The sequence below is a fragment of the Solenopsis invicta genome, chromosome 2 (genome assembly GCF_016802725.1).
Source record: "Solenopsis invicta isolate M01_SB chromosome 2, UNIL_Sinv_3.0, whole genome shotgun sequence".
Taxonomy (NCBI): Eukaryota; Metazoa; Arthropoda; class Insecta; order Hymenoptera; family Formicidae; genus Solenopsis; species Solenopsis invicta.
Genome location: NC_052665.1, coordinates 17,210,076 through 17,235,743, shown reverse-complemented (window position 1 = coordinate 17,235,743; position 25,668 = coordinate 17,210,076). Strand labels below are relative to the sequence as shown.

At 36.9% G+C, this 25,668-nt stretch overlaps 5 protein-coding genes and 1 long non-coding RNA gene across 8 annotated transcripts in view; 3 read left to right on the top strand and 3 right to left on the bottom strand.

Moving 5' to 3' along the window:
• Positions 1-3,227, bottom strand: part of LOC105194564 (neuronal acetylcholine receptor subunit alpha-7) — a 197,586-nt gene extending 194,359 nt beyond the window's left edge. Inside the window, 1 exon segment of the mRNA XM_011159543.3 lies at positions 2,169-3,227. Within this exon segment, the coding sequence (XP_011157845.2) occupies positions 2,169-2,217 (49 nt within the window). The 5' untranslated portion in view covers positions 2,218-3,227.
• Positions 3,228-3,745: 518 nt separating this feature from the next.
• On the top strand, positions 3,746-6,255 carry LOC113003971. Its single transcript, XR_003268787.2, has 2 exons — positions 3,746-4,386; positions 4,457-6,255. It is a non-coding gene; the product is annotated as an uncharacterized LOC113003971 (long non-coding RNA).
• Positions 6,256-13,653: 7,398 nt separating this feature from the next.
• LOC105194562 (26S proteasome regulatory subunit 6A-B) lies at positions 13,654-16,355 on the top strand. The gene is made up of 3 exons (XM_011159541.3): positions 13,654-13,893; positions 14,588-15,721; positions 15,913-16,355. The coding sequence occupies exons 1-3, from the start codon at positions 13,852-13,854 to the stop codon at positions 16,021-16,023; spliced, it is 1,287 nt and encodes a 428-aa protein (XP_011157843.1). The 5' UTR covers positions 13,654-13,851; the 3' UTR covers positions 16,024-16,355.
• Positions 16,356-16,454: 99 nt separating this feature from the next.
• LOC105194563 (RNA-binding protein 8A) lies at positions 16,455-17,941 on the bottom strand. Its single transcript, XM_011159542.3, has 4 exons — positions 17,759-17,941; positions 17,217-17,363; positions 16,838-17,099; positions 16,455-16,738 (listed from the first exon to the last, which is right to left on the bottom strand). Exons 1-4 carry the CDS (start codon positions 17,817-17,819, stop codon positions 16,708-16,710), a joined length of 501 nt encoding a protein of 166 aa, XP_011157844.1. The 5' UTR covers positions 17,820-17,941; the 3' UTR covers positions 16,455-16,707.
• A 651-nt stretch (positions 17,942-18,592) lies between these two features.
• LOC105194583 (testis-specific serine/threonine-protein kinase 4) lies at positions 18,593-20,837 on the top strand. Its single transcript, XM_039446044.1, has 6 exons — positions 18,593-19,055; positions 19,141-19,310; positions 19,396-19,545; positions 19,809-20,082; positions 20,365-20,541; positions 20,624-20,837. The coding sequence occupies exons 1-6, from the start codon at positions 18,885-18,887 to the stop codon at positions 20,783-20,785; spliced, it is 1,104 nt and encodes a 367-aa protein (XP_039301978.1). The 5' UTR covers positions 18,593-18,884; the 3' UTR covers positions 20,786-20,837.
• A 126-nt stretch (positions 20,838-20,963) lies between these two features.
• Positions 20,964-24,799, bottom strand: LOC105206036 (glycerol kinase). 3 transcript variants are annotated; one of them, XM_026135642.2, is made up of 10 exons: positions 24,398-24,799; positions 23,770-24,028; positions 23,463-23,680; positions 23,175-23,387; positions 22,350-22,460; positions 21,985-22,241; positions 21,716-21,921; positions 21,489-21,626; positions 21,322-21,393; positions 20,964-21,259 (listed from the first exon to the last, which is right to left on the bottom strand). In XM_026135642.2, exons 1-10 carry the CDS (start codon positions 24,476-24,478, stop codon positions 21,144-21,146), a joined length of 1,671 nt encoding a protein of 556 aa, XP_025991427.1. In that variant the 5' UTR covers positions 24,479-24,799; the 3' UTR covers positions 20,964-21,143. The 3 variants fall into 3 exon arrangements, 2 of the variants coding, with proteins under 2 accessions (XP_025991427.1, XP_025991428.1); XM_026135643.2 differs by having other exon boundaries at positions 20,964-21,250; positions 24,398-24,796; XR_005576719.1 differs by lacking the exon at positions 20,964-21,259 and having other exon boundaries at positions 21,378-21,393; positions 21,489-21,622.
• Between the last annotated feature and the right edge of the window lie 869 nt (positions 24,800-25,668).

Here is a 25,668-nt window from a genome sequence, read left to right as displayed (position 1 = left end):
TTTCTCTCCCTCCCTCTCCTCCGGAATGTACGCGTCTCACTATCTTAGTATTTCCAAAGAGAGAAATTTGATCGCTTTACTTTTACATCATATATCATGAATTATATATTTGATCGTATATAGGTATCATTCTCTATATTTTACTCTCTAATTCTGAATAAGTGAAATCTTACTGATTTACTGTACTTGTAACTGTGATCATCAGTGACTATTCAATATCTTTCAGTGATTCTGATGAAGAAGAGGGTACTCTCATTTAAACCGGAATCGGTGTACTGTAACTGAAAGACAATACATATAGCATCACTATATGATATAGTTATAAGTATAGCGCTGAGATCAGACTATTTTTTAGTGTGTAATACACTGATTCCGATTTAAAAAGTAGACAATATAACTTTTTTCGAAAATATTATATTAAAAAAGAAGATTATGCAAATTTTCAATCATGGTTTTGAATATTATAGTATCTCTTGTATAATGGGGGGGTATCATTGCACAACAGTCTGCGTTTGTTTGCTTAATTTTAAAAGCTAAACATTCCATTTTCGAGATTTATCCAGGAGGGAATCTCTTGGTGCTATTCTTCCATTTCCGGAGAAGGTGGAGGCGAGAGCAACGCGATGGAACGTCAAGACGACGTTATCGCGCGCGCTGATTCGACACAATAAAAAGACTACGGGTGCAACGCGCAAATATTTATGGCGATGCTGATTTGGCGCGCGGCATGCGCGCGCGTTTTGACTTCCAGCTGGTGGCATCAACGTGCCGCTAACGAGGCGCGAGACATCACGTCGCTCTGGAAGCGTCGCGGGTTGACGTCAATATTGAAACGCCGCGTCCACCCTCCCTCCCTAGGTCCCTTTGTCACCCCTGCCTCCTCCCTCCACCCTGTTCCTCCACCCGGGATTGCGGATGCTCTACATCTGCCTGCTCCATTCAAAGCTCGAAACTCGACGAGGCGTTCACGCCGATCCCGGAAGTGAGAGAGCGACATCGAAGAGATGAAGGATCGCGATGAACATCCACCAGCCGGAAAGCGAAACTCGCCCTCCCTCGTAATCCGAACGGTAACCTTGATATTTAACTGCCCGGCACGATATTCGGAAACGGAGTTCGTCGAATCTGAATCTGGACGAACGAATAACGGGGATCATCGCGAAATGAAAGTTCTCTCCCGTATATAAACAAAATTGAGCAGATTTCGCTAGCTTAAGAGAATCGTTTTCTCTCATGATCTGGAAAATAATATTAAAGAATGTCGAGATCAGTGATTCGGAAGGAGCAATTTGAAATGAAGAATCGTGCACTCGTATAAACAAAATTTGCTGACGTTAGCTCCTTCGAACAAACTTGAAGAAATTTATCTGTTTACGGATAGAAGCCTCGTGTGAATTCCGAAAACGAAACTGGCACGAACAGATGATTAATTGCGACCAGGATTCGTACGAAATTGGAAATTTGAAGAATTTCACGTATGGTCGAGAAGTTGGTCGGTTCTTCAAGTCTTCGTATGCGTAACTAAGATCTTGAAGACTCAAGATTCACAATATTTTGAAAAGCAACGAATTTACGAGCGAAACTGTCGGTCTGTATTAGAAATAAAAAGTCACTGATACGTATTATAGTATAATAGATTTGAAACATTTTCGATCGCAAACCCAACGAGTCGTCGTACACCAATATCACTACAAATTCTAAAGTAAGAGAAGTTGCGATAGGAACGAATTTCTGTGATGTCACCAACCATATAAGAGGAATGTCGGCGCCACTGGCTACTGTTCGAAATAATCGACTGTCCGGCGGTGATTTTAATAACTCTCGAGAACGATTCTGAAGAGTAGTAGATCGATGCTATATCTAGGAGATTCACACAACGGAGTCATCACCGTTGTTTTTGCGGCTTCATCGTGCGTTTGTAGTGTCCGAAAGAAAGAAAGATGGAAGCTCGGAGCAGAGTGACGCGTGACGTCGACGGACACTTGTGGAAGGGACAAGTGGGAGTGGGATGTAATGAAAACTCAAAGAAACGTTCTGACAGAAAAGGATGGTCGGGCCGGTTAGCGAGACATACGGTGGACGAGTTCACGTCGCAATTAAGGTTCAAGATGGACAGACATTGTCGGACTAATGGTAAAGACACTCTCCTGGAAAGTGGAATTACTCACCCGATGCAGCCAGGGCTAACGCCGCGACAAGCGTCCACGAGCGTCTCATGTTTGCTCGAGGAGGTACCGGAAGGAGGCTGCTTCCTCGATGACCGCCTGATCGAGTACCACCTCCTCCACGTTGGCGATTTTCTCCCTCCCCGCCACCACCACCGCCGCCTCACCGCCACCGCTCGTTTGCTCGTCCTCACACGTGGCTGCTAGGCGCGTCGAGCGAGGACGAACCTCGACCTGAACCACCCGGAAGATCAGCTGTCCTCGGCGGCGAGCCGCTCGGCGCGATGGAAACGGAGCGATCGTGAAACCTCAGGGCTCGCCCGGTCGCACCTGCAGCGAGCTCGCCAGGTGCATCGTCCTAGCTTCGTCGGGGGCACGTGACTGCCTCCACGTAGCGATATCCTGGTGCTGTCGTACGCTGCTATCCCGTACCGGAGGGTACAATCTGCGTGCACTATGGCCCGGACAGTCTGCACAACGACGCGACATCGTCGGGCAGCACGGACATCTCTGATTTGGTTTCGCCTACGGATCCCGCTTACCACCTCGGGTCCCTCTCTCTCTCTCTCTCTCTCCCTCTCTCTCTCACTCCGATCTCGCGCGCGAATAGTCCCCGACAACAACGTCGGTCACGAGCAAGCAGGGGATATTGGTCGAGCCTCGATCGCCAGCGACCGCAACTGGTATCACGAGGCTTGATGCAGATTTCGTGTGCTGTATATGTAGAAAATGGACTCAGGGACGCATCCACAGTTTGATCATCGGTTCGTCCCGTATGTCGGGCTTCCCGCGTTCTCTCGGCTGCCGCAGCATCGGGTCAAAGTGAACAACGGGAGGGGAGAATGGTTCACACTTGGTACTGCAGATCTTGGAACGCGTGCGACCGGCAGCACCGCAAGAACATCCCTTATCTCTCTCTCCCTCCACTACGAATAGGCGCGCGTCAGATAGACCCTACTAAATCTCGGTCGCGGGGCCTACTGTGTATTCACTCTCTCCCGTCAAAGGGGTTGTCAGGTGCGGCTTCGCCGGCGACCAACGCTGGACTGATTCTCATTTAGCTGCAGCGCCGCGCGATACTGCCGCTTCAACCCGCTTTGGCGCTAGCTCTGTGGTAGCCTACCGCCACCGTTCACCACCTTCGCTCTCTCGGTCGCTCGCGATATCTCCGTCCTTTTGTTTTCTCTTTCTCTCCCTCTCTCTCTCTCTCTCTCTCTCTCTCTTTCTCTGTCCTTCCCTTTTCTTCTTTCATTTCCATCCTCTTTGTCTAGTTCAACATGTACACCTGCTAGTCGCCGTGCGCGTCTAGATCCCACCCCTCTCCATCATTCTGCCCTTTTCCCTCCTGTATCATCGTTCTACCTCGATCACCGACGCTGTCCGTCTCCCGCAGTTTGCTCCGTCTCTTCTCTCTCTCTCTCTCTTCATCTCTCTTCTTCTTTCTCGTTTTCTCTCCAGCTCGCTCTTGTTCTCGTCATATACCTTCTCCCCCTACGACTACCTCGGCAACTCCCTTTCTCTTCATCCCATCGGCGTTTCATCCCACGCTCTCCCTTGCGTTCAGCCCTCAGCGGCCCACATCCGCGCGTCGTGGGGTGGCGTGGTACACCATGCGGTACGACCTGCCTGCCCTCTTCCCTCTCTCATTCTCTTCTCCGATCCCCTCCCGCTCGGCTCCTCGCTCTCTAGCATCCCTCTTTCTCCCGCGGATATAGTGCATCCCAACATCGTCGGAGAAGAGAGAATCGTTACTATGGCGAGATCAATATGATAGGACGGCGCATGCCTCGGTATCCTTATACTTGAACCCTTCGCCGCCACTCGCTCTGCCGCGCGTCTCTCTCGCAGTTCTGCTCGTTCCGTCGTCGTCGCACCGCATCCTCTAGCCTCGCCACCTCGCACTCCATCTCGGCAGCCTCCATCTCTGTCGCTCATGCGATCCACGTCCCCCGATGACGTCCTCCATATCTCTTAGCCCCTCGCGCGCGGTACATCCCTCTTCGTCTTGGCGCGCGCTGGAGGCCGCGTGCCAGACCGTGGGCGGCGTTGACTTAACTCACTTCAGTCAACAGAGGGCCGTATGCGAGAGGATACTCTTCGGTCTCTTCGGTCCGGATCGACCTACGGGATGTTCTTCTTTTCTTCATCGAATGAAGCAGAAGCCACGTCAAAATAAAACAGCGGAAGCTGCCAGCTAGTTAGGGGAGATCTATTCCGAATCGTAACCATCGATATTTTGACATTGAAATAAAGACAACAGGATACGTCTGATTGTGTATCTTCATTCACAGATCGCATTTGAAACAAGAGGGCGCCAACTAGATGTTTTATAGAAAGGAAAAGAAATAAAGCTAGCCGTTCGTCGGCGTCGTGTAATATTTTGGCACGCTCAAGAAGACGCGCTTGTGTGCTCCTGTTCGAAATATGTGATGTATGACTATCGAGTCAGCCGGGTGATATGACATGTCTATGTTCAACGGAGCGTACCAAAGTGATATAAAAAAAAAGAAAGTTTTTAGTTTTCAATTAAGTTTTCTCTCCAGTTTGACGCAGAGCTAGCACAAACATTAAAAAAGAACATAATTGTATAATAAATTTAATTTTGTTTTATGACCATTTTCATGTACACTTTGAGAATAGAAGAAAATGAAAGAGAGCACAATCGTTGAAAGCGCTGACCATTTAAGAATCATTTAAATAAGACGCCATGAAACGTAATAGTTTTCGTTCCTTAGCAATTTACATGAAGCAAATAACATATTACGAAGCTCGTTTTTTTTTCTAATTAGAAAAAAGGTCGACTGGACGAAGGTTAACGCTCCGTTGGCCCGATTCTCCTTTGTGCTGCCTTTTCTCCGCTCTTCCGCGTCGCGCGTTCCTTTACATGCTCACGTGTTGAACGATAATAACGATCACAACAACGATGTTCTAATCTGACGCCTATCTGATCGTATCAATATACGATCGAATTCCTGAATCGGGCTAACCATCCTATAACACTTATGTCTCCTCAGTCTAAGTAACAGGCTTAATGACAAATACGTTTTTGATTTTTTTAGAAAACGTTTCTGGAAAATCGTTTTTCATTGTCGCCTGTAGAAATATTTAACATCAAATTTCTTTAAATAAACTCTTTGCCATTCTATTATTTTTTGTAAATGAGATATGTCATCTTTAATTTTTATATAACATGAATCAAAATCATTTTTCTTACTTGAAGGGAAGAATTTATAAAGACTCCGAAATAATTCACTGATTATAATGACGTAAAAAGTCAAAGAAGTTGAAAAATTTATGCGACTGGCTACACACAACGCATTATGTAAAGTCACAATGAGACTGCAAAGAGTTGAATTACGAGTGAGTAAATGTGAATTTATTTGAGCAATAGTTTTTTACGTACCTCTACTAGGAAAATTTAATTTATAAAGAAATCTTTTCACGATTATTTGCAATTCAAAAAGTACGAGCAATTCAAAATTTTACAAATGCATGATTATCAAAGAAGCTATGATTGTAAAATTTAACGTGATAAAAACGTTCTTTACAAACTTTATTAACGCGTCATCGGGCTGAGTTTTATTATTTGTCTTCTGTCAAAACTCTGAAATATCCTGAAAGAAATTCCACGTTGGCATCCGATTCTGTAGCGCGCCTCAACGCTGATAACCCCTAGACGCATTAGGCGCAGTGTATTTACATTTGCATCACTGGCATCCTGGAGGTTCCGCCTTTGCGATTTCTACGCTACCGCTGGTAATAGTCGCGAGTTTATACACTCTACTGGCGTCAAAGTCACGTTTCTCGGGCAGTTTCCACCACGATGCGCCAACGTTCTTCGACATCTCTCTACTCGCGCTTCCGCTTCTGATTGTCTATTGCGTTTCCGCTTCATCGGCCCCTTGCATTTTTCATTCCAACTTATTTGACGCTGTCCAATCGCAAAGAATAACCAATGTAAGCCGGTTCGCGATTGACTACAAAAAAGAAGCGACGTAACTTCTCCGCTTTTCAATACGTAGTTTTTTTTTTTATCTCCGCCACTGGCGGGTGCTGAATCACGAATGAAATATTTTCTGTGGTCTGGGTCTTGAAGTCATAATTATACCTATTGCCATTATCAGTATTTACGGTCGAAATTTTAAAAATTTAGCAAATATGTTTTGCAGACCTGCGAAAATGTATTGTTAATTAAAAATTATACACACATAAAAAATCGTTATTCATTTATCGATAAAAGTTACGAAGCAATAGAACAATTCATGAATAATTAACTTTGTTTCTGAACTTTTATCGAAAAACCAATCAGCGCTCAGAAATTAAAATTTATATAATATCGGAATTCTTTGCTCTAAAAACGGAGTAAGTCAACTTTATAGTCCAACGAGTTGGCGAATTTAAGTTAACAAAGGTCGGAGGTCTTTTCGGAGGAGACGTGTTTGACGAATACTTGAACCGCGTGACAAATTTTCTTATGTCTCCTATTATAATTTTAACGAAACTTTGAAATATATTCAGCATTTTCTAAATATCCGGTATAAACCGCATCATGTAAAGGTAATTCTTGCAGTACTCGATAATGGCGTATAACTCACAAGCGGCTATTGTGCATCCCCGTTGTACGTTACCTGACACGGTTCAGTAATAGCATGAACGCCGTCAACCGGCGTTCCAACGTTATTTCTTGGCCACCGCGAGCGGCTCGGCGATTATTGGCGCGACGTTATATCAATATTATCGATTACTCGCTGTTACCCACTCCGTCTCGCTTGAGATATGAGAGACACGGCGAGATCCGCATCGCTGAGATGAGACGCTAATTAACCCGAATACGATGTCAAAAGTGAGTACTCTTGAACGACAATGAGATTACATCCCGCATTGGCTCGTTGCCGATTTTGCTATCTGCGCTCGCGACCTAGACGATATCCGACGAATTTGGAATACTTTCAAGCCCGCGACGACTGTACATCGGCGTAAAAGCTATTCAATCAAATCAACTAATGGGCACGATCGACGAGATTGGCGGGCGCATTAATTATTCGCAATCCTCCTCGCGGCATGCGACTAGAAATTTATTTTCATCTCCGAACAGATAAATTAAAACGCTGACCGCGCCAAACGCGGTCGACGTTTCTATCAATGGAATTATAAATCCGGTGAAAGCTCCTGAGTGAAATCTCTTTAGAGTTTATTAGTGGAATTTACATAAATGAGAAAAATCTCACATAAATTGCCACATACTCGCAAGTGACATTTACGAGAAATGTATCGACAGGATTGTCCGCGGATCGGATATCTTAGCGTTGATGTTTTTCGCGAATAAAGACGCATTTTGCGTGCTCATCTCTAGATTACCTGGAAACGGACGATAAATTACTGCATACAATTGACTTTGTGAACTACGAAGCGTGTACGTTCAAAGGATTTGCAGTAAGCGGATAGAGGATTTCTCACTTGTTCACGCGTAAGCTAAACATCATATCGAAAATATTAATTAGTAAATTAATTATAGTATGCCTTAAATGTGCAATTATCCTGCATCTTTAAACTTTAGATAATTAATGTGAATAATTAACGTCTTGTTTTTCTCCTTTCACGTAGGAATTTAAGGGAAGTCTTCCATGATGAATATAGCCAACTACAATTAACTTTGCAATTGGAAATGTACGGTAAAATCACGTTTAAAGAGAGATCAGTTTTTCCTTAATTATGAAAAGAAAGTAATAGATTATCTCCTTGAATCCTAATTTCAATAAAATCTATAGTTACATCCGAGACAGATATGCGAAAGAATAACGGAAAAGGCGAAGAGGGAGAAAAAGGTATGGCATAACGTAAAGTCGTTTATCATTTGAGGGGATTGCGAAGTTTTGAGAATTGCAAGTTTAATCAATCAAGGCTATTTAATAATTGCTTGCTGACGTAGTACCTCATGTTTTATAACATGAAAGTTATCAAACTTACGTTGCTGATTTTTAACTGAACTTCACTGAAGTTTATCAGGCTTTTTCACAAAAATGTTCCCACGTAACACTATGCCAATACGAATTATCATTTCGTTGCTATTAGAGAATCTAAAGACGCCCCCCCCCTCCCCTCTCTTTCTCTCTCTCTCTTTCTTTGGGGTGATCGATATTGTTACGGAACTTCTTCCGCTTGACGAACAGAATGAAATAAAGCGCAACAACTCGTGATTTGACCGCTACAGCTGAAGCATTCTCCTCTCAATTGTCGTCGTTACTCTGAGTATTCGCCATCGCACCGGGCGGCGACGAGCTGCTCCAACGCTAAATAAATAATCGGCCTTTCTTTGTCGACGCCGTTCGGATTCGAGCGTGATTGTGCAAACGAGAGGAGGAACGAGATTCGCGTCCACCTTGGCGCCGGGAGATCCCGATGTTTGCGCATCTGCACTCTCCTCCTTTTCCCCGAGTCTAATTAATGGAATTACCTCACGCCTGCTACAAAGGATTTGTTTTAACAATCCGCGGTGCTTCGCCGGCCTCGCCGGAAGGAACTCCAATTTCCTTGGCGACTTCCTCGCCCTTCAATTAATAACATCTTCCGCCTTGAGAAAGACGTCTCGCGTTGCGGATGAGTTCTCGTCAGGTTCTCGAAATTTGCAGGACTTAAAGCAAGTTATCACGGTCTTGTCGATAATTAACGTGTACTTCCTTGCGAGGAAATTGGCTCGGGTTCGTTACGTCAAAATGGAATTCAGATACGAGTGATCCAATTGCCGAAAACGTTGGCTTAACAATGACTTATTTCGAAGTCAAACGACCACCTCGGAAATCAGAGTGCCTCCTTGTTTGGCGCTTAGTTGAGTCTCGCGCTTGCATATTAATAAATGTTATAATTGGATTCGGTGCCGAAATGCCCGTGCCTCCTTCAATTCGCCCCCGATTCCTCTTCCGCCCGGCACCCGACGTCGCGTCGGGTCACGCCGCTGCTTTTTACTTCGAACCCGTCGATCGGGGCTTACTTCGGTTTACCCTCCCGTTTTTCAAAAGTTTAAGATGGAACGTCGGCGGCAAAATGCTGCACTTAAAAGTCGCTGCCGAGCGTCTCGGCGGAACGTTTCACGAGCAGGCATTAAGTAAAAAAGGAAATGACACGTACTTGAATGTGGGTCAAGTCAGCATAATTTAATAACGTCTGGTCTAAAAGGTTTCACGACGGCTTCGATGGCTGTATTATCAAGAGCGAGCTCCGAGCGACGCGTCTTTTCGCGTGCATATAGCGCCGAGCACGTCGACGGTTATTACTATTAAATGAAACACTGGAGTCTCATGAATTTATTATTAAATACGTATCAGCAAAAATTATATGTTAATTTAGGGATCGGTAAAATTTCAGAAGTACATATCTCTATCCTGCATTTATCGTACAAATTTCAATCGACAGTTCCTGATATCGGATTTAATTAAAGCAATCTATTATACGAAATAAAGCGAAATTTTAATAGTGCACATGTTTATAAGCTTTTACGGCCTACGCATGAAACGTAAACCCCATTTATAGTATCATTATTAATATATTGTATTTTCGAGTCTCTTATCCCGTCGTCCAATAACGGTTAATTATTACACAATTAATTATTATGCGATCACGTTGATCATCATTCGATATATCAATAATGCATTAATATCGCGGATTCTTACACGCGGCGTTGCAACGAATGCGCAAAGAAAAAAACATATTTCATAAGATTTTTTTTGTATTATTGGACATTCAACGAGTTGTCAGTAATTAATCCATCAAGCGGAATGATGATAATGAAAAACACAGTGCGAATATCAAATTCGTCGAACAGCGTATGTACGGAATAATATTCGTGCTTAATTAGCGCACATTTACGTGGTTACTATTTCAACGAGATTTAGCATTTCAACGAGATGCAGTTACATGTATCCCACGTGTAACTGCAACCGCGATATGTGTCCGGAAAACGCCGAAATCGGGAAATAAAAACCTATCAACTTCAAAATAATGCAGAATAATTATTATCTGCTGTAGCAATCATACGATTTTTACACGAATAATAATAAGCAAAAATTTAACTCAGCTTGATTATAATCTTTGTTTTATTTTTCTTTTTACCTTCGCTAAAATTTTCATGACAATAAGATAAAAGTTAACGTCGAGTTTCATGGTTGCTTTAATTTTCAAGAAAATTAAGAGAGAAAGCATACTAATCGTGAACAATATTCAAAACGATTCTTTATCGCTGGAATATTAGGATCAGAGAATTATTACGAAGTTTATAAGAACCAGCGGAAACATTTATTATGCGATGCGATACGTGTTAGCATTTATCAGAGAGGTAATGGCGCGGGGTACGCGTATTTTTGATATTCCCCGTTTTGCACGTACTAGCCGTATAGAAAACGATCTCGTCTTACATCGTGTCGGAAAGTACGTAACTTATTAAAACTTGGAAGACTCGCAATGTTCGTTAGCGCGCGAAATCTGATCGCGCTTCATAATTATGTCTAAGTTATCAATTTTGTTAGAAAATAGATGTCCTTGTCGGAAAGTTTGTTGTTAACAATATTCCGTTGCTACATTGACGTTCCCTTTATACACCTCAGACGGTGGCAGCAATCAATTATTTTTGCGATAAAGTTAAAAGTTCATTATTAAGTGACGTTTATGACTAAACTAATCATTGAGATTCATCATTGATCACGAGAATAATGCACATAATTTGTAATGATTACAAAATTAAATAATTATAATGATTACTATTCCTTTCGATGTTTTCATCCTATTTTCCTACTCTTCAAATAAATAAAATGTTAAAATAAAATAATAAATCTATCTTACCGTTCAAAAAATAATCTTAATTTACTATATTTATATTTTACAAATTTATTCTTAAAAATGAAGATGTTCACATAAGTTATGCAATTTAAAAATATTATGACTCGTGCCTCTATTTTTTTGCGTTCATTCTTTCAATGTTTGTATATATGTATAGAATTATTGCATTTTAAAATTAAAAACAGATCGAAAAGAATAACAAAATTTTTACGATCAAACATGTAAAAAGTTATGTTTCTTGGTTTTATAACAACTTTATAAATTTTCCCAAAATTTAGGAGAAGCATGAATTGTAAACGTTCTGTAACTTACTAATGAATTGAGAATTCAAAATAAATTATTACGAACTAACTAATAATTCCAAAAAAAAAACAACGAATCATGAAACTCTCAAAATATAATCTTCTTTCGTCCATAAAAAAAGATTTTTATGAAAGGAAATGCAAATTCAGTACTTTTAGCCATTGTTTGCGAACACATTTGGGACGGTGCTTTCGTTGCGCTTTACCGAAGGATTACTATACGTGTTACGGACTCTCTGGATGATGACCAAGTGTCTCGTAGGGTTGATAATGCACGGCTTTAAGTTACGGTCGGTTATAAAAGCTCGGGTAGCCCTATTCGATGGCGGAACGTCGATATGGAAATTCAGTAATATATATCTCGCGATATTGCACGCCCGCGATAAAAGTTGCAAAACTCTCGGCACTTCTCTCGGGACCCCGAACTTCATAGTCGCGGATATTTCATGCGAATCGCGCTTAATGGAATGCACTAGTTAACCGGTAAAAAGAGTCGCAGCACCTTCGATTTATCGAGTACCGAACTATCAACCTTTGCCCGAACACGACACTCCTTTCGATATTAGGCAATAATAGAGTGCAAACTGATCTTCTTTATGATCTTCAAACTGCATTGAAGATACTCTATGTTTCTTTATCTCTATGACAATATACTAAATCTACTTTGTTCGCAAATTACTGAAACATAAATAGTTTACAAAAGACTACATTATTTACATAATACTTCTCTCAATTGTATTATTTGCGAAATATCACGTGCACACGATCTCGTTGCAACTCTATTTTAGATATCGCAAAGTCGGACTGTGATTAAAAATTATTGCGCTGAGACGAGCTGCGGCCGTCCCTAAAGTAAGATTTGATGCTCGGGCCGCAATGCGATATACATCGGTCTGCAAATTAACTCACTTATTAACTATCCTCGCCACAGGCTCGTGTAGGTGTTTATTTATGTGCCACAATTATTCTGTAATTAGCCTTCAGTTATTCTGTAATTAGCGTTAATAGAGTTTAATGAAAGCTGCAGCTATCCGTTGCGAACTCGTTGCTTCCCGATTAGCCCGAAACCCTAGCTGCATCCCCCGGAGATGCAGGCCGCGGTGTACAGATGCGGCCTTCGTGTGCAAAACTCATGGAAGTAATGGCGTCTTCGCGTGACTGTATGCAGACCCCGCGTATACCTCATCGCAAGTTATTATTCTCAAACTTGCCGATGTACTTCGTCGAATAATGTCTTCATTTTTCTTCATTCCATGCTTGCGTGCAAATTCGTGCTTACAATGAACATATAGATTTAAAGTTTGAAGATGAAAGTTTACATTCTCCTCCTATGATTTATTATCACAATTATTTTTTTATACTTAAAAATGTCTTATTTAAAATATATATGAAGAAGTTCTAAATGAAAAGCTATATGATAAAATAAGATTTTATAATAATTGTAAGCTCAACTGTATTTTTTTCTTCAATATTTTTTATTGTGATTTAATAAAAATTTATCTAAATATAATTTTAAGTACACCTGCCACATTTGATGGAAAAACGCAGCTGTGCGTTTGCGGCAATTTATATACAAAAATAAAAGATTCTTACTTACATGTAAAAAAATATCTTTAATTAAAATTGGGACATTTAATTCATAAAACAGAACACGTTTTGTCCTCAAAAAATTGATTTATCAGAGTTTAATTTTGTTCAATTAAATAGCGATTTTTATTAATCACTTTTTTCAAATAAATCTTTTTATAATTTTTTACAAATTAAAATAAACGTTTTTTTAACGAAATAAAGAGAAGTTAACCCATTACTTTTCAAATATTTGAAAAATATTGTTTGCTACTTGGATCACTTTAAAAGAGAATTATTTGATGATTGTCGTGTAATTAACAATTAGTAAATAATATTTAGCGAAAACAGCAAGTACTTCAAAAAACCTGTATTAATACCCGTTTTTTTTTTTACCAATGTAGATTAACTTTAATCTGATTTTAACTTATTCTTTTTATATCTTTTTCTTAGAACTCTAGAAAAAAGGATAAAATGTAAGGCTTGAGGTTAAAATTAATCTTTTATAGAAACGGATACAAGAGCGACCAAATTTCATTTAATTTAATCATTGATATCTATACTATTCTGTTAACATAATTAACTTTTTATTGCTTAATACATAAATGAAAAATTTGATTCCTAAATTAAACAAATTGTATAATTAAAAATATTGTAGTGATCAATTCCAGTTTAATTAATTACTGATTAAATTAATTAATGGAATCGCCATAAGAGAAAATGGCACAGAAAATATAAAAAAGAAACAAGTATTCAGGCGAGAAAGCGATTGAAACGCGACATGTATCGCCATCTGTTGAAATTATACCGTACTATTTTAGACTAGTCAGCGAAGTGACACGATTGCTGTAGCGGACAGCAGACTTTCTGACTGTGTAGACTAGAGGCTTCGAAACTAATTTTTTTAAAGAATCTTTTACGTGTTAACCGCAGGACAGCTAGCTAGAAAGAGTAGGAGGTTGTAGGCGAAGGGCTCTCGCAGTTTTCAAATGGCCACGCTCGAGGACAAATCTATTTGGGAAGATGGAGAGGTACGTAATTCTGCATCTCATAGGTTATGGTACATGAATGACAAGCATATCTAAGCGCATACACACGCAGTATCCTGCTATATTTTGCGACCACATGAGTATATTAATAAGTGCATTAGTATAATTTTACTTTTTTTGTTTACTTCATTTTAGTCTTTTTTTCTAGTTGACCTTTGTATAAATTTTCACAAACGAGTCACTACTTTTTACTTTCTCTTGTATAATTACATATTTGCTTCAACCATGCAAATAATATAAAAAGATTGTTTTTCATGTTTGTAAAATACAAGAAATATAAAATAAATAAAATATAAAATGTATGTGTCTGAACATTTATACATTTTTCCTTTGAAATTACTGGATATTTATATTTATTTAACTGTCACTAAGCTATCAAATTATTCTTACTAGTAGTAGGATTTAAGCATTTATTGCAGTAATAATTAATAATTAATATTTTTTACTTTGTATTGAAAACAAACTGCAAGAAGAAATTTACTACTTAAAGCTTACGATTGTTTGTTTTGTTTGATTTTGTTTCTAATCTCCAAACTACAAAGATCAAAGACAATACTTGAGACAATACTTTGGATTAAAGTTGAACAAGCATTTTTAATACTGTTTTTGCAGTATAAATATTTTTATTATAAAGAAGAACTTTGTAAATAGAAGGTTTGCATTGTCTTTTTTATAGGAAACACTGGGAGAGGATGTTCTACGAATGTCCACAGATGAAATCGTGTCACGTACACGGCTTTTGGATAATGAAATCAAGATAATGAAAAGTGAGGTGATGCGGATTTCGCATGAACTCCAAGCACAGAACGATAAGATCAAAGAGAATACGGAGAAGATCAAGGTGAACAAAACCCTGCCATACCTAGTATCCAATGTCATCGAGCTATTAGATGTCGATCCACAAGATATGGGGGAGGAAGATGGAGCAGTGGTCGATTTAGATGCGCAAAGAAAGGGCAAGTGCGCAGTTATAAAAACATCGACTCGCCAGACATATTTTTTGCCTGTAATTGGCCTAGTTGACGCAGAATCGCTTAAGCCAGGTGACTTGGTAGGCGTCAACAAGGACAGTTATCTCGTGCTAGAGACTCTGCCAGCCGAATACGATGCTAGAGTCAAGGCCATGGAAGTAGATGAGAGACCTACTGAGCAGTACTCTGACATTGGTGGATTGGACAAACAGATTCAGGAGCTCATTGAAGCTGTTGTGTTGCCTATGACGCACAAGGAGAAATTCGAGAATCTGGGAATACAGCCTCCTAAGGGGGTTCTGCTTTACGGTCCCCCGGGAACTGGAAAGACTCTACTAGCTAGAGCCTGTGCCGCCCAAACGAAATCTACCTTCTTAAAATTGGCTGGTCCGCAACTGGTACAAATGTTTATTGGTGATGGTGCAAAGTTAGTAAGAGATGCATTCTCATTGGCCAAGGAAAAGGCTCCGGCGATAATATTCATCGATGAACTAGACGCTATCGGCACAAAACGATTCGATTCAGAAAAGGCAGGAGACAGGGAAGTACAACGTACGATGTTGGAGTTGTTGAATCAGTTGGATGGCTTCAGTTCAACCGCCGACATCAAAGTGATCGCTGCCACGAACCGAGTCGATATCTTGGATCCGGCCTTATTGCGATCCGGACGTTTGGACAGAAAAATCGAGTTTCCACATCCTAACGAAGAAGCCAGAGCGCGTATCATGCAAATTCATTCGCGCAAGATGAATATGTCGCCTGATGTAAATTTTGAGGAATTATCTAGATCTACAGATGATTTTAACGGAGCACAGTGTAAAGCCGTTTGCGTAGAAGCGGTAAGCATTTAAAATCAGAATCAAGTAAAAACAGCAAGCATTAACTATTTTTTAGTTTAAAACATTAAATATAAAATTACTTTTTTCTGTACTTTATTTCATTGATATATCATAAATTCTAATAAAATCTAATATTGTTTATAAACGTTTATAATTTGTCAGAATAATGATCAAGTTGTGATATGTTTCAGGGTATGATAGCATTGCGACGCAACGCAACAGAAGTTACACATGAAGATTTGATGGAAGCTATTAACGAGGTTCAAGCGAAAAAGAAAGCAAATTTGAATTATTATGCTTAATACGCCGTGTCGCGTATCATTTATTTATTAGGATATCTTTTGTATAATAAATATAGAAACATCTCTTATCTCTATACTTTATTTATCAGCAAATACGAGACATGCACAAAAAAACTGACTGAATGTGTATTTTTCAAAACTGCATGTATTAACAGAAATTTTAAAAAAAATGGCGCTTATTTTGGCAAATCATAAATTCTTTTATACTTGTACTGCTCAGGTTATTTCACATTAAATCGATAAATGAAATCTCATATTTGATGTATAGAAATTTTTATTAAATATTACATATTTGCAGATATATAAGATGCAGTATCAGTGCAAAAATAAAATTTTAATGATGTTATATTATTTTGTAAGTATAAAGTACAATAATGAATGTGAAACTGTAGTTATTATCAGGTAATAAGAGATTTATGGAACAAATCAAATTGAAATATTCACATGAAATATTAATGTTCTTGCTCATACAACAAATGATATCTGGATAAATTCACGGTCTTCTATTTATTAATTAATGATTGCATATAAAGTTGTTTACATTTGAATAGATAATTAATATAAGAGCAAAATTCTAGTGGAAAGGGTAACTTATACATTATTTCCAGCATTTTTAAATGCTTATCAAATATAAAATAATGATACATAATAGAAGTAATGATCATAGTCATTAATCTATAATACTCATCGCCTTCTGTGACTTCTTTTCCTGATTCTATAAAAAATGAAAAAATATGAAATACAAATATGAATATATAAATCTAAATATTTTAAAATAGTTTAAAATTTCCATTAATTATATAATAATACTTACTTCTTTGGTCCTTTTACAAAGCACCAATCAACAGAGATAGCCTGACCTAAGATTTCTGTACCATTTAGAGCTTCCTTTGCAGCTTGTGCTTCCTTGAAAGTTTCGTATTCTACCAATGCGTAGCCTTTCAGGAATCCAGTTCTTCTGTCTAGATTTAAATGCAAGTTTTTGATCTGACCAAATTCAGAAAACTTGTCCTGAATATCATCCTCTTGTGCCTCTTCATGTACTGAATTTATAAACAAGATCCACCCTTCCACAGCTGAAAAAATACAAAAAATATTATTTGTAATAAATCTTACAAATAAAAATGAGGATTTCTCTTTGCAATTCAAATTGAATTAAGGAAGTTATATAATAACAAAAAAGATATCCTTACATCTTTGAGGGCCAGGCTCGTTGTCATCTTCTTCAACCATACTCATGGACTCATAATGACCGACGTCGTCTCTTGTTGACACTAGTTCCGCACCATGACCCCTGCCTTTCCTTTTCTTCGCTTTCTCTTTGAGACGAGCAATACCCTCTGGAATCATAACAAAATGATCAGAACATTTTTGTACACTGTTCATTGTTATAATCTACGTTGCGTTTCGAAATTCATTGTCAATATTGAACATTTATAATATATGTAACGTGAACTATGGATTATTAATATTGACAATGTATACAAATGCAGTTTGAGTCTATCATTGTCATCTCTTCCCAGGTTTCCTTATTTCAGATGAGATCAATGTTTATATCGTCAACATTATTCAATAATTGCACGCTACTCTAAAAATCATTAGGGAGACACAGTGTTCAAATTGTTAAGGGAATACAAATAAAAGTGAAACGAAAAAATTATCGGAACCCGGTATGATATTGAGGTTATACGATAAAATTGACACTTGCAAAACGTAATAGAAAAACGGAACTTACGATCTCCTTCGTCGTCGACTTCGAACTCCTCAGCATTATCGATATCCAAAACATCCGCCATAGCTAAATTTATAGAACTTCAGTAACGTTAATCTTTACGCTAAAAGCAATTACTACGCGTCGCCGTAACACTCTCCTCTTGGCCCTCTTTGACGAATGCAGGCAAACATGAAGAACGATTTTAGCGCCACACATGCTCTTGTCGCAGACGTCGCAGTGGCGAACTAAAGTGCGAATCAAATTATAGGAACTAAATTTAAATCTTCATACATGCGAAAATAAACCTTTCCAATAAACAAAAAATATCAGGAAAATACAATTAGACAGAAGGTGAAAAAAAATATGAGAAAACTACTGATATTGACACTACGCGACAAAATATTTTTTATACATAATAATTCTCAGAACACAAATTATCCATTTCATATTTTTTATGATCCCATTCTAATTTAATTTATTAAACAATAAAATTAATTATTAAATATTCGTAACATTAATAGAAAAATTCTCAAGTTTTACTTTTTACGTCGTCATTTACATTATGAATGATCTATTTTAGTAATGTTATTTTTGACATTGAAGGAAAATATTTTGATATACTTAAACAGAAATAGTTTAAATATAATTTAAATTACAAAAAATTATGGAACATTTGATTTATTATATTTGCATATATTGATTTTATCATAAATTTCGACTTTTGATGACGTTCACACTTTAGTTGTCACATGCCTCGACTAAAAAAAAATTCAAAATTCTCGTTTACAAATGTCAAACTTAAATTAAAATCTTTCATGTTTAACAAATAAAAACGTATGTATGCGCAATGCAAGAAATAAAATGAGTTCTCCATTAAACAGATATTTATATAAAGTAATATGAAGAAATTGCCAAGGTAATTGCCCGTAATGAAATAGAGGTTTACTTCTCACCATGATTAGCAAAAACTTTATTTTTTACTTATCATAATTATTCATTCTACAAAAATCACGATAAATTTCAATAAACCAGATCTGATTTTTGTGAGACTAAAATCAAGTATTAGTTATAGAAAATAAATTTTCTGTTATTTCGTAATTTATTTTAAACTTCGTTCCTGCAGTCAAAAACCTTATTTTCACCGGAAATGGCAACGCTGCCAATAATAAAGAGTACATCGAAAGAGCAATTGGCTGGCATGAGATTAACTACAGACGAGAAGAACGATGAAAAGTCGAATAAGAAATTGACGGTACTCGAATCGCACGGTTACAATCTTGGAAAGACTATAGGTGCCGGATCATATGCCACTGTCAAAGTGATGCTCCATCTCATTCCCTTTTCATCTTTTCTTTCCTCTTTGATGTTCTTTAATTCTAAACATTTGTTGCGTGTTCGCGAAGATCGCGAAGTCTGATCGATACAATTGTCAAGTGGCAGTGAAGATAGTTCCAAAGTTCCAGGCGCCCGGAGATTATCTCACAAAATTCTTACCCCGTGAGATTGCGGTAGTCAAAGGATTAAAACACCCGAATCTTATTCGCTTTCTGCAGACAATTGAAACTACACATCGGTTGGCTTACCGTCCAGATTAATCTTTGAATAAAATTTATTATATAAATATCAATTTCTTTTAAACAGCTTACTTTTTTTTTCAGAGTGTACATTATTATGGAATATGCGTTGAATGGCAGTTTGCTTGACGTTATACGACGCGATACTTACATCGATGAAATACGTAGCCGTAAGTGGTTCCGACAGCTTCTGGAAGTCATTGATTATTGTCACGAGCACGGCATAGTGCACAGGTAAAGAAAAATAAAATTATCATAAGTTAAAAACAAAGTAAAAAAATAAAGATTTTAAAACATCTTGAAATACATGATGAATTATTGGATGGATTGGCAAATAAGGTCGCTCGGTTGTTTGGAACACAATTTTCATTTCACTCTAAAAAAAAAAAGAAAAAAGAATGAATCAGAATGAACCTGCACCGAACCAAAAACCAAACAAATTTATCTATCAATCTAACACAAATTTTAACATAACTGTCTGTTAAAAACTCTTACAGAGACGTAAAGTGCGAAAATTTGCTCATGGATCAACGCTTCAACGTTAAATTATCGGATTTCGGATTCGCGCGTGGACAGATGAAATTGAAGAATGGCGAGTGGTCCCTCAGTACAACTTACTGCGGCAGTTATGCTTACGCGTCGCCTGAAATTCTACGAGGCATTCCTTACCAGCCTCAACTCTCTGATATATGGTCCATGGGTGTTGTGCTTTATGCCATGGTTTATGGTCGGCTGCCATTTGATGATAAAAATTACGCGCAACTGCTAAAGGTACCCAGGTATATGCCAAGACTGGTATACTCAACGTATACTCAGATCGATAACAATCTTCCAATTTTTCTTCCATATGCAGCTTATAAAAATTATTTCTTTTATGCGCTAACAATGAATCAGAAGAAAAATTTAAGTATTAATACATGCAGTAGAACAATTTTTACTGAACAAAAATATCATTTAAATTACTTTTTACATACGTTCTTCGTAAATGACTACGAGTTTTACGCTATCATCTTTCTCTAATACAGTCCATTTTTTTTCTCTCCTTTCTCTCAGCAAGTACAAAGCAAAGTGGTGTTTCCCAAACATCCTAAAGTATCTCAGTCTTGTCGTTCTCTTATTACCCGCATATTAGTACCTCAGTATGCACGATTACGTATCATTAATATAAAAAGCGACGCCTGGCTGGAAGCATCCGTTGACGCTCAAACATCAATCAGTGATAAATTTATTGTAAGAATTAATCAATGCAGAAAAGAGTTTATATGTCGGAAGAAAAATTCTGCGTTTTACCATATCTTTTATGCTATTACAGAAAGTATTACCTACAGTACCTGCAACTGAAAAAGTCAAAGTATTTAATGAACATACAACACTGATTGCTCCTGAAAGTTTTCAAGAAAATGAGAACTCAAAAAACATTACTATCCAAGATAACATGGAAATAAAAAAAACTGACTTAAATGCAAAGCCATAAAACTCGTGTACTATCACAAAATAACATTGCAAAATAAAGTTATTAAACACAATATTAAATAATTAACAAATTTAAAGATATATGTAAAAAAATGGTAATTTTCAAAAACAGTTCTTATTAATATACTTATATATATACTTATATATATATATATATATATATAATAATTTAATAACTATTTTATGATATCATGGCACTTTTATTTTTGACTTTCTTTCAATTTATAAATAACACTATAATACACATAAATAATAAACGCGTCATACTTATGGCGAACATATATTTACTGTTTATGTTGTATTAATAAGCGAATTTTGTCTAAATGCAATATGCAGTATACAATACTGCATATATAAACTTATTGTAAAGTAGATCTATACTTAGCAACCATAAGCAGTATTATGGTGCCAATTATGAATACACCAGGCGCGGTAGCTTTATGTATACCTTCTGCATCATCTGTAACTGAAATATCTGCAATTAAAATTGACTAGTACATCAGTTTCCATATTAAAATATTTACTATTAATAATTACCATTTGTTTCTGGCTCCCAACCTAAGCTTTTATCAATACCAATTTTCCACTGAGAATACAAAATATCACGTTCTAAAATCAATATATTAATCAAGTATCTGTCTCTGTACAGTGCCACAAAATTTTTACATTTATAATAAAAGATTTATAATCATTGAAATAATCACCATTCTCAGTTATGGATGGTAGAAAGATATCACTAGGAACAGCAGTATCAATCTTCACGTCCCACTTCCGTATTCCTTCCGCGCTACCAGCAGCAATTGCGACTCCAAGTGCAGTAGTTTCACACATCAATGGTCTAACTTTCGTATAAAATTATATGTGCTTATTTAATTTATTATTTTTAATTTAAATGTATATGCAAACTATTTAAAAAAAATATTTTACCTACCAACTGGAATTCCACATATATCTGCTTGCATTTGCATCAATAAATCATTGTTGGTCATCGCACCATCAACTAATAGCTTTGACAGCACCAAACCAGTGTCTGCCTTCATAGCTTCTAAAATGTCTCTCGTCTGGAAACATACTGCTTGCAGAGCTGCCTTTACAATATGTGCGCTAGTAGTATCTTCACTAATACCACATATGACACTGAAAACAATTTGTAGGCTTAGATATTATTGCAAAGAAGTCTATTATATTAAAATTAACTACCTTCGCGCATCTTTCCTCCAGTATGGAGCATACAATCCAGCAAATGCTGGAACAAAAACAATACGATTGCCCGCGGATATTTGTTCGATAATAGTTTCACAGTCTTTTATATCGGTTAGTATTTCAAGATTATCTTTCAACCACTGTATAACGGCACCTGCGATAGCTACAGATCCTTCAAGAGCATACACTGGAGAAGCGTGTGCTCCCAATTGATAAGCAACTGTCGTTAATAAACCGTGGGATGAATCCACAATCTGTAACATTTAGAGGAATAAAATTATATTCATCTGTACTGATACTTATTTTTATGCATGTTTTTATGTATGTATCGTGTTGTAACGATATCATAAAATTTTTCTTACAGCTGTGCCAGTATTATAAAGAAGAAAGCAGCCAGTGCCATAAGTACTTTTTGCCTGTCCTTGCTGTAGACACATTTGGCCTACTAAGGCTGATTGTTGATCGCCTAAGCACTGCAACAAATAATTGTTACATATTTGAGTCCTATTTCCTTACAATTAATATTTTAATATGAAAGAAAAGATTACATTAATGAAAATTTCATTACAATACCATATTATCTGATGCTTCTTTGAATTTTACTTGACACTACAGAACTTATTAAATCCCAGGAAATTTCTACACACTTTTCTAGTTCGTATTCTTGTAACTCAGGTTCTAATCAAAATTTTTAGATCATAATTGGTATATAAGATAAGAAGAGTTGCTTTACCCCAAAATTTAGTCAGTGATGAGTTGAAACATCTGGAAAAAAAAGACAAATATAAAAGTTGTAAGTGAAGATAAAAAAAGTAAGAGACTCTCTCTCTTTCTCTCTCTTTCTCTCCTACCTTTTTACCAATAAATATTCAACAAATAAATGATTTTGTCTATCTTTTTGAGTAATTTGAAATTATTTCTTGTTGAATATTTATCAGTAAGAAGACAAGAATCTCTTACTTTTTTTTACCTTTATTTTCAATCTTTATATCCTTTTTTCCATTTATTCCATTTCATTGTAAACTAGATTTTTAAAAAGAACAAGTTTTTTATCTCTGAATACCAATTATATCAAAATAAAAATAATTTAACAACTTTTATTAAAACTCGAGTTATAAGCATTTAAAACAGAAAAGCACATAGAGGCTTCCTTAACAAGTTAATAAAATAGTAAAAGGATTGCATACCCCTGATATAGGAACACCTTGCAGCAATTCATCTTGTATATAACCATAAATCTCAGAGGAACTCCGTATTTGAGGTAAAATTTCAGGAGGTATTTTAAAAAATGACAATAAAGTGGGATCCCACTTCAACGTCACAATATTCATTAACATTGTTCTTGAAGCATTTGTGACATCTGTACTATGAACACCACCATTGGCACCACCAGTTAGATTCTAATAACAAGGCATGTTAATCTAAATATCAATATAAAAAATTTCTTATATCATGCTTGTTTTATACAAACAAACCCAGATCAGCCAGGAATCAATGGTACCGAACATGAGACGTTTGGCAGCTAACGCTTCTTGAACCCGAGGTACATTCTTTAACAGCCATTTCAATTTTAACGCACTAAAGTATGGACTAATTGGCAGACCGCAAAGTGGTTTCAAATAATTTTTATTTTTGTTGCGTATACCCTTCAATATATCATCTACAATTGGCGCAGTTCTCATATCCATCCATACTGCAATGTATCATTAAAATTGATGAATTATATAAATTATTATAAGTCAGTTATAGAAAGTATCTGTAATTATAATAATGCAAGTTCACCTATGGCATTGTAAAGTGGTTCTCCTGTTATAGAATCCCATACAACTGTAGTTTCTCTCTGATTTGTTATACCAATCGCAACTATATCAGCTGGATCTATCGTCAGCTGCCTCAAGTTAAATACAGTTTGTTTGAGGCATTCTCTGACTGCCCTCAATATTTCCAAAGCATCTTGTTCAACCCATCCCTCTTTTGGGCATGTTTGTGATATCGAAACTTGATGATATGTTAAGACTTCTGCTGTATCTGCTGCAAAAACCTGCATTATTGTAATAGAAAATTATCTTATAAGAGAAAAAAATGTATATACATTTAACATCTCATAATTACTTTGATAATAACAATCAATGATCAGTAACAGAGCAATTCACAGTAAAAAGTCTTGTCATAAACTTCTTTTGACAAATATTGTCATGTGACATTTCTTTACAAATAAAACTACATGCAGCCTTTAATGTATTTTTAATTCAGAGCCTAACAATTTATTTTAGACGAGTATCTCGAGGAGAATCAATTTGCCATAATATCATATATCGTGTATCCCCAGATAACCGCGATAATTCGCGGCAACGCGTTTTCGTCTTGTTGTTGATCATTGACTGCACTGGGTGACACGGGTTCTTCCTACCAGGAATCTCGCGCTGCTCGTCCCCTCGTCGATCGCACCAACGAGAGGCCCGTATCTGCTCATCGATTCATTTTTGTTCATTTGAGCGAACGTGGTCGCCTCAACACGACCGCGATCGTCATGCGAATTCACACGTGCTTGCAATCCTGGCCTGAGCCGTCCGCACCGACGTCTGCTCGCACCGACACTTCGATTTCGATGAACCGACTAACGCTAACAGCGTTCCGTTGCCTTCTTTTAAAATGATGTATCTGTGATGTAACCGAAGAAGAATCATGTCAAGGCTTAATCGATGTTGAACGAATGCAATTCAATTAATTCAAGCATGATTCAAATCAAGATTGGACATTAATGCGGGCAGTTCATAACGCGTGAAAAGTAAATAATCTACATTACGTGTATACAATATGTAAACTACGTTTTATGTCGTCCATATAAATAAATAATCAATTGATTCTGATTTTATCAAAAATAATGAAAATTATATCATAATTAATATATTTTTTATCTATTATTACTAAAGTTAGACATACTCAGACAGCATACAATATTTATATTAAATATTAATAAATACTTTTAAAATATTCTAATAATATTTTGTTATAAATATTTTGTAATATTTTATAAATATTTGTGTGCTGTCTGGATATTATAAGCAATATTGCAACAATATATCTGCAAGCTTCTGTGCTGTTTTGAAAGTAAAGTAAAATGAATATGATTGTATGTTAAAATAATTTATGATATAGCTAGGAATATGTTTACAAACTGTTTAAAAAAAACCGATAAAAAAATTATAGAAACAGATTAGAAAATTTTATTAGAATTTTATCTAATTTTATGATAAAGTTTTTGATTTAATCGGGTTCACATATTTTAGCAACTGTATACAAAAGTTATCTATTTTTATCGTTTTTTAATAGTATTTTTTTTTATGTCCGTATCTAATTGACTAATGCGATTGGTCAATTTTATTTTTGTCCGAGATCTCGAAGCGACTTGTAGTATTGTGGATACCAGGCTTTAGGCTCGTTTATTCCAGTTCGTTTGTGTTTAATGAAAACTGTCGAAGATTTGATCAAAACCAGCAAAATGACTGCGTTATCAGCAAAAAGCAGCTTTGCCACTATTGTAAAATTTTTTAATATGATTATACATTCAGATCTGGCAGAAACTATAAAGCAAAAACTAATCGTACAAGAATCTTAAAACAGTTGCAAAAAGGCTTTTACTGCTGATACAATCGAAGAGAAATCGAATGGAAATAGATC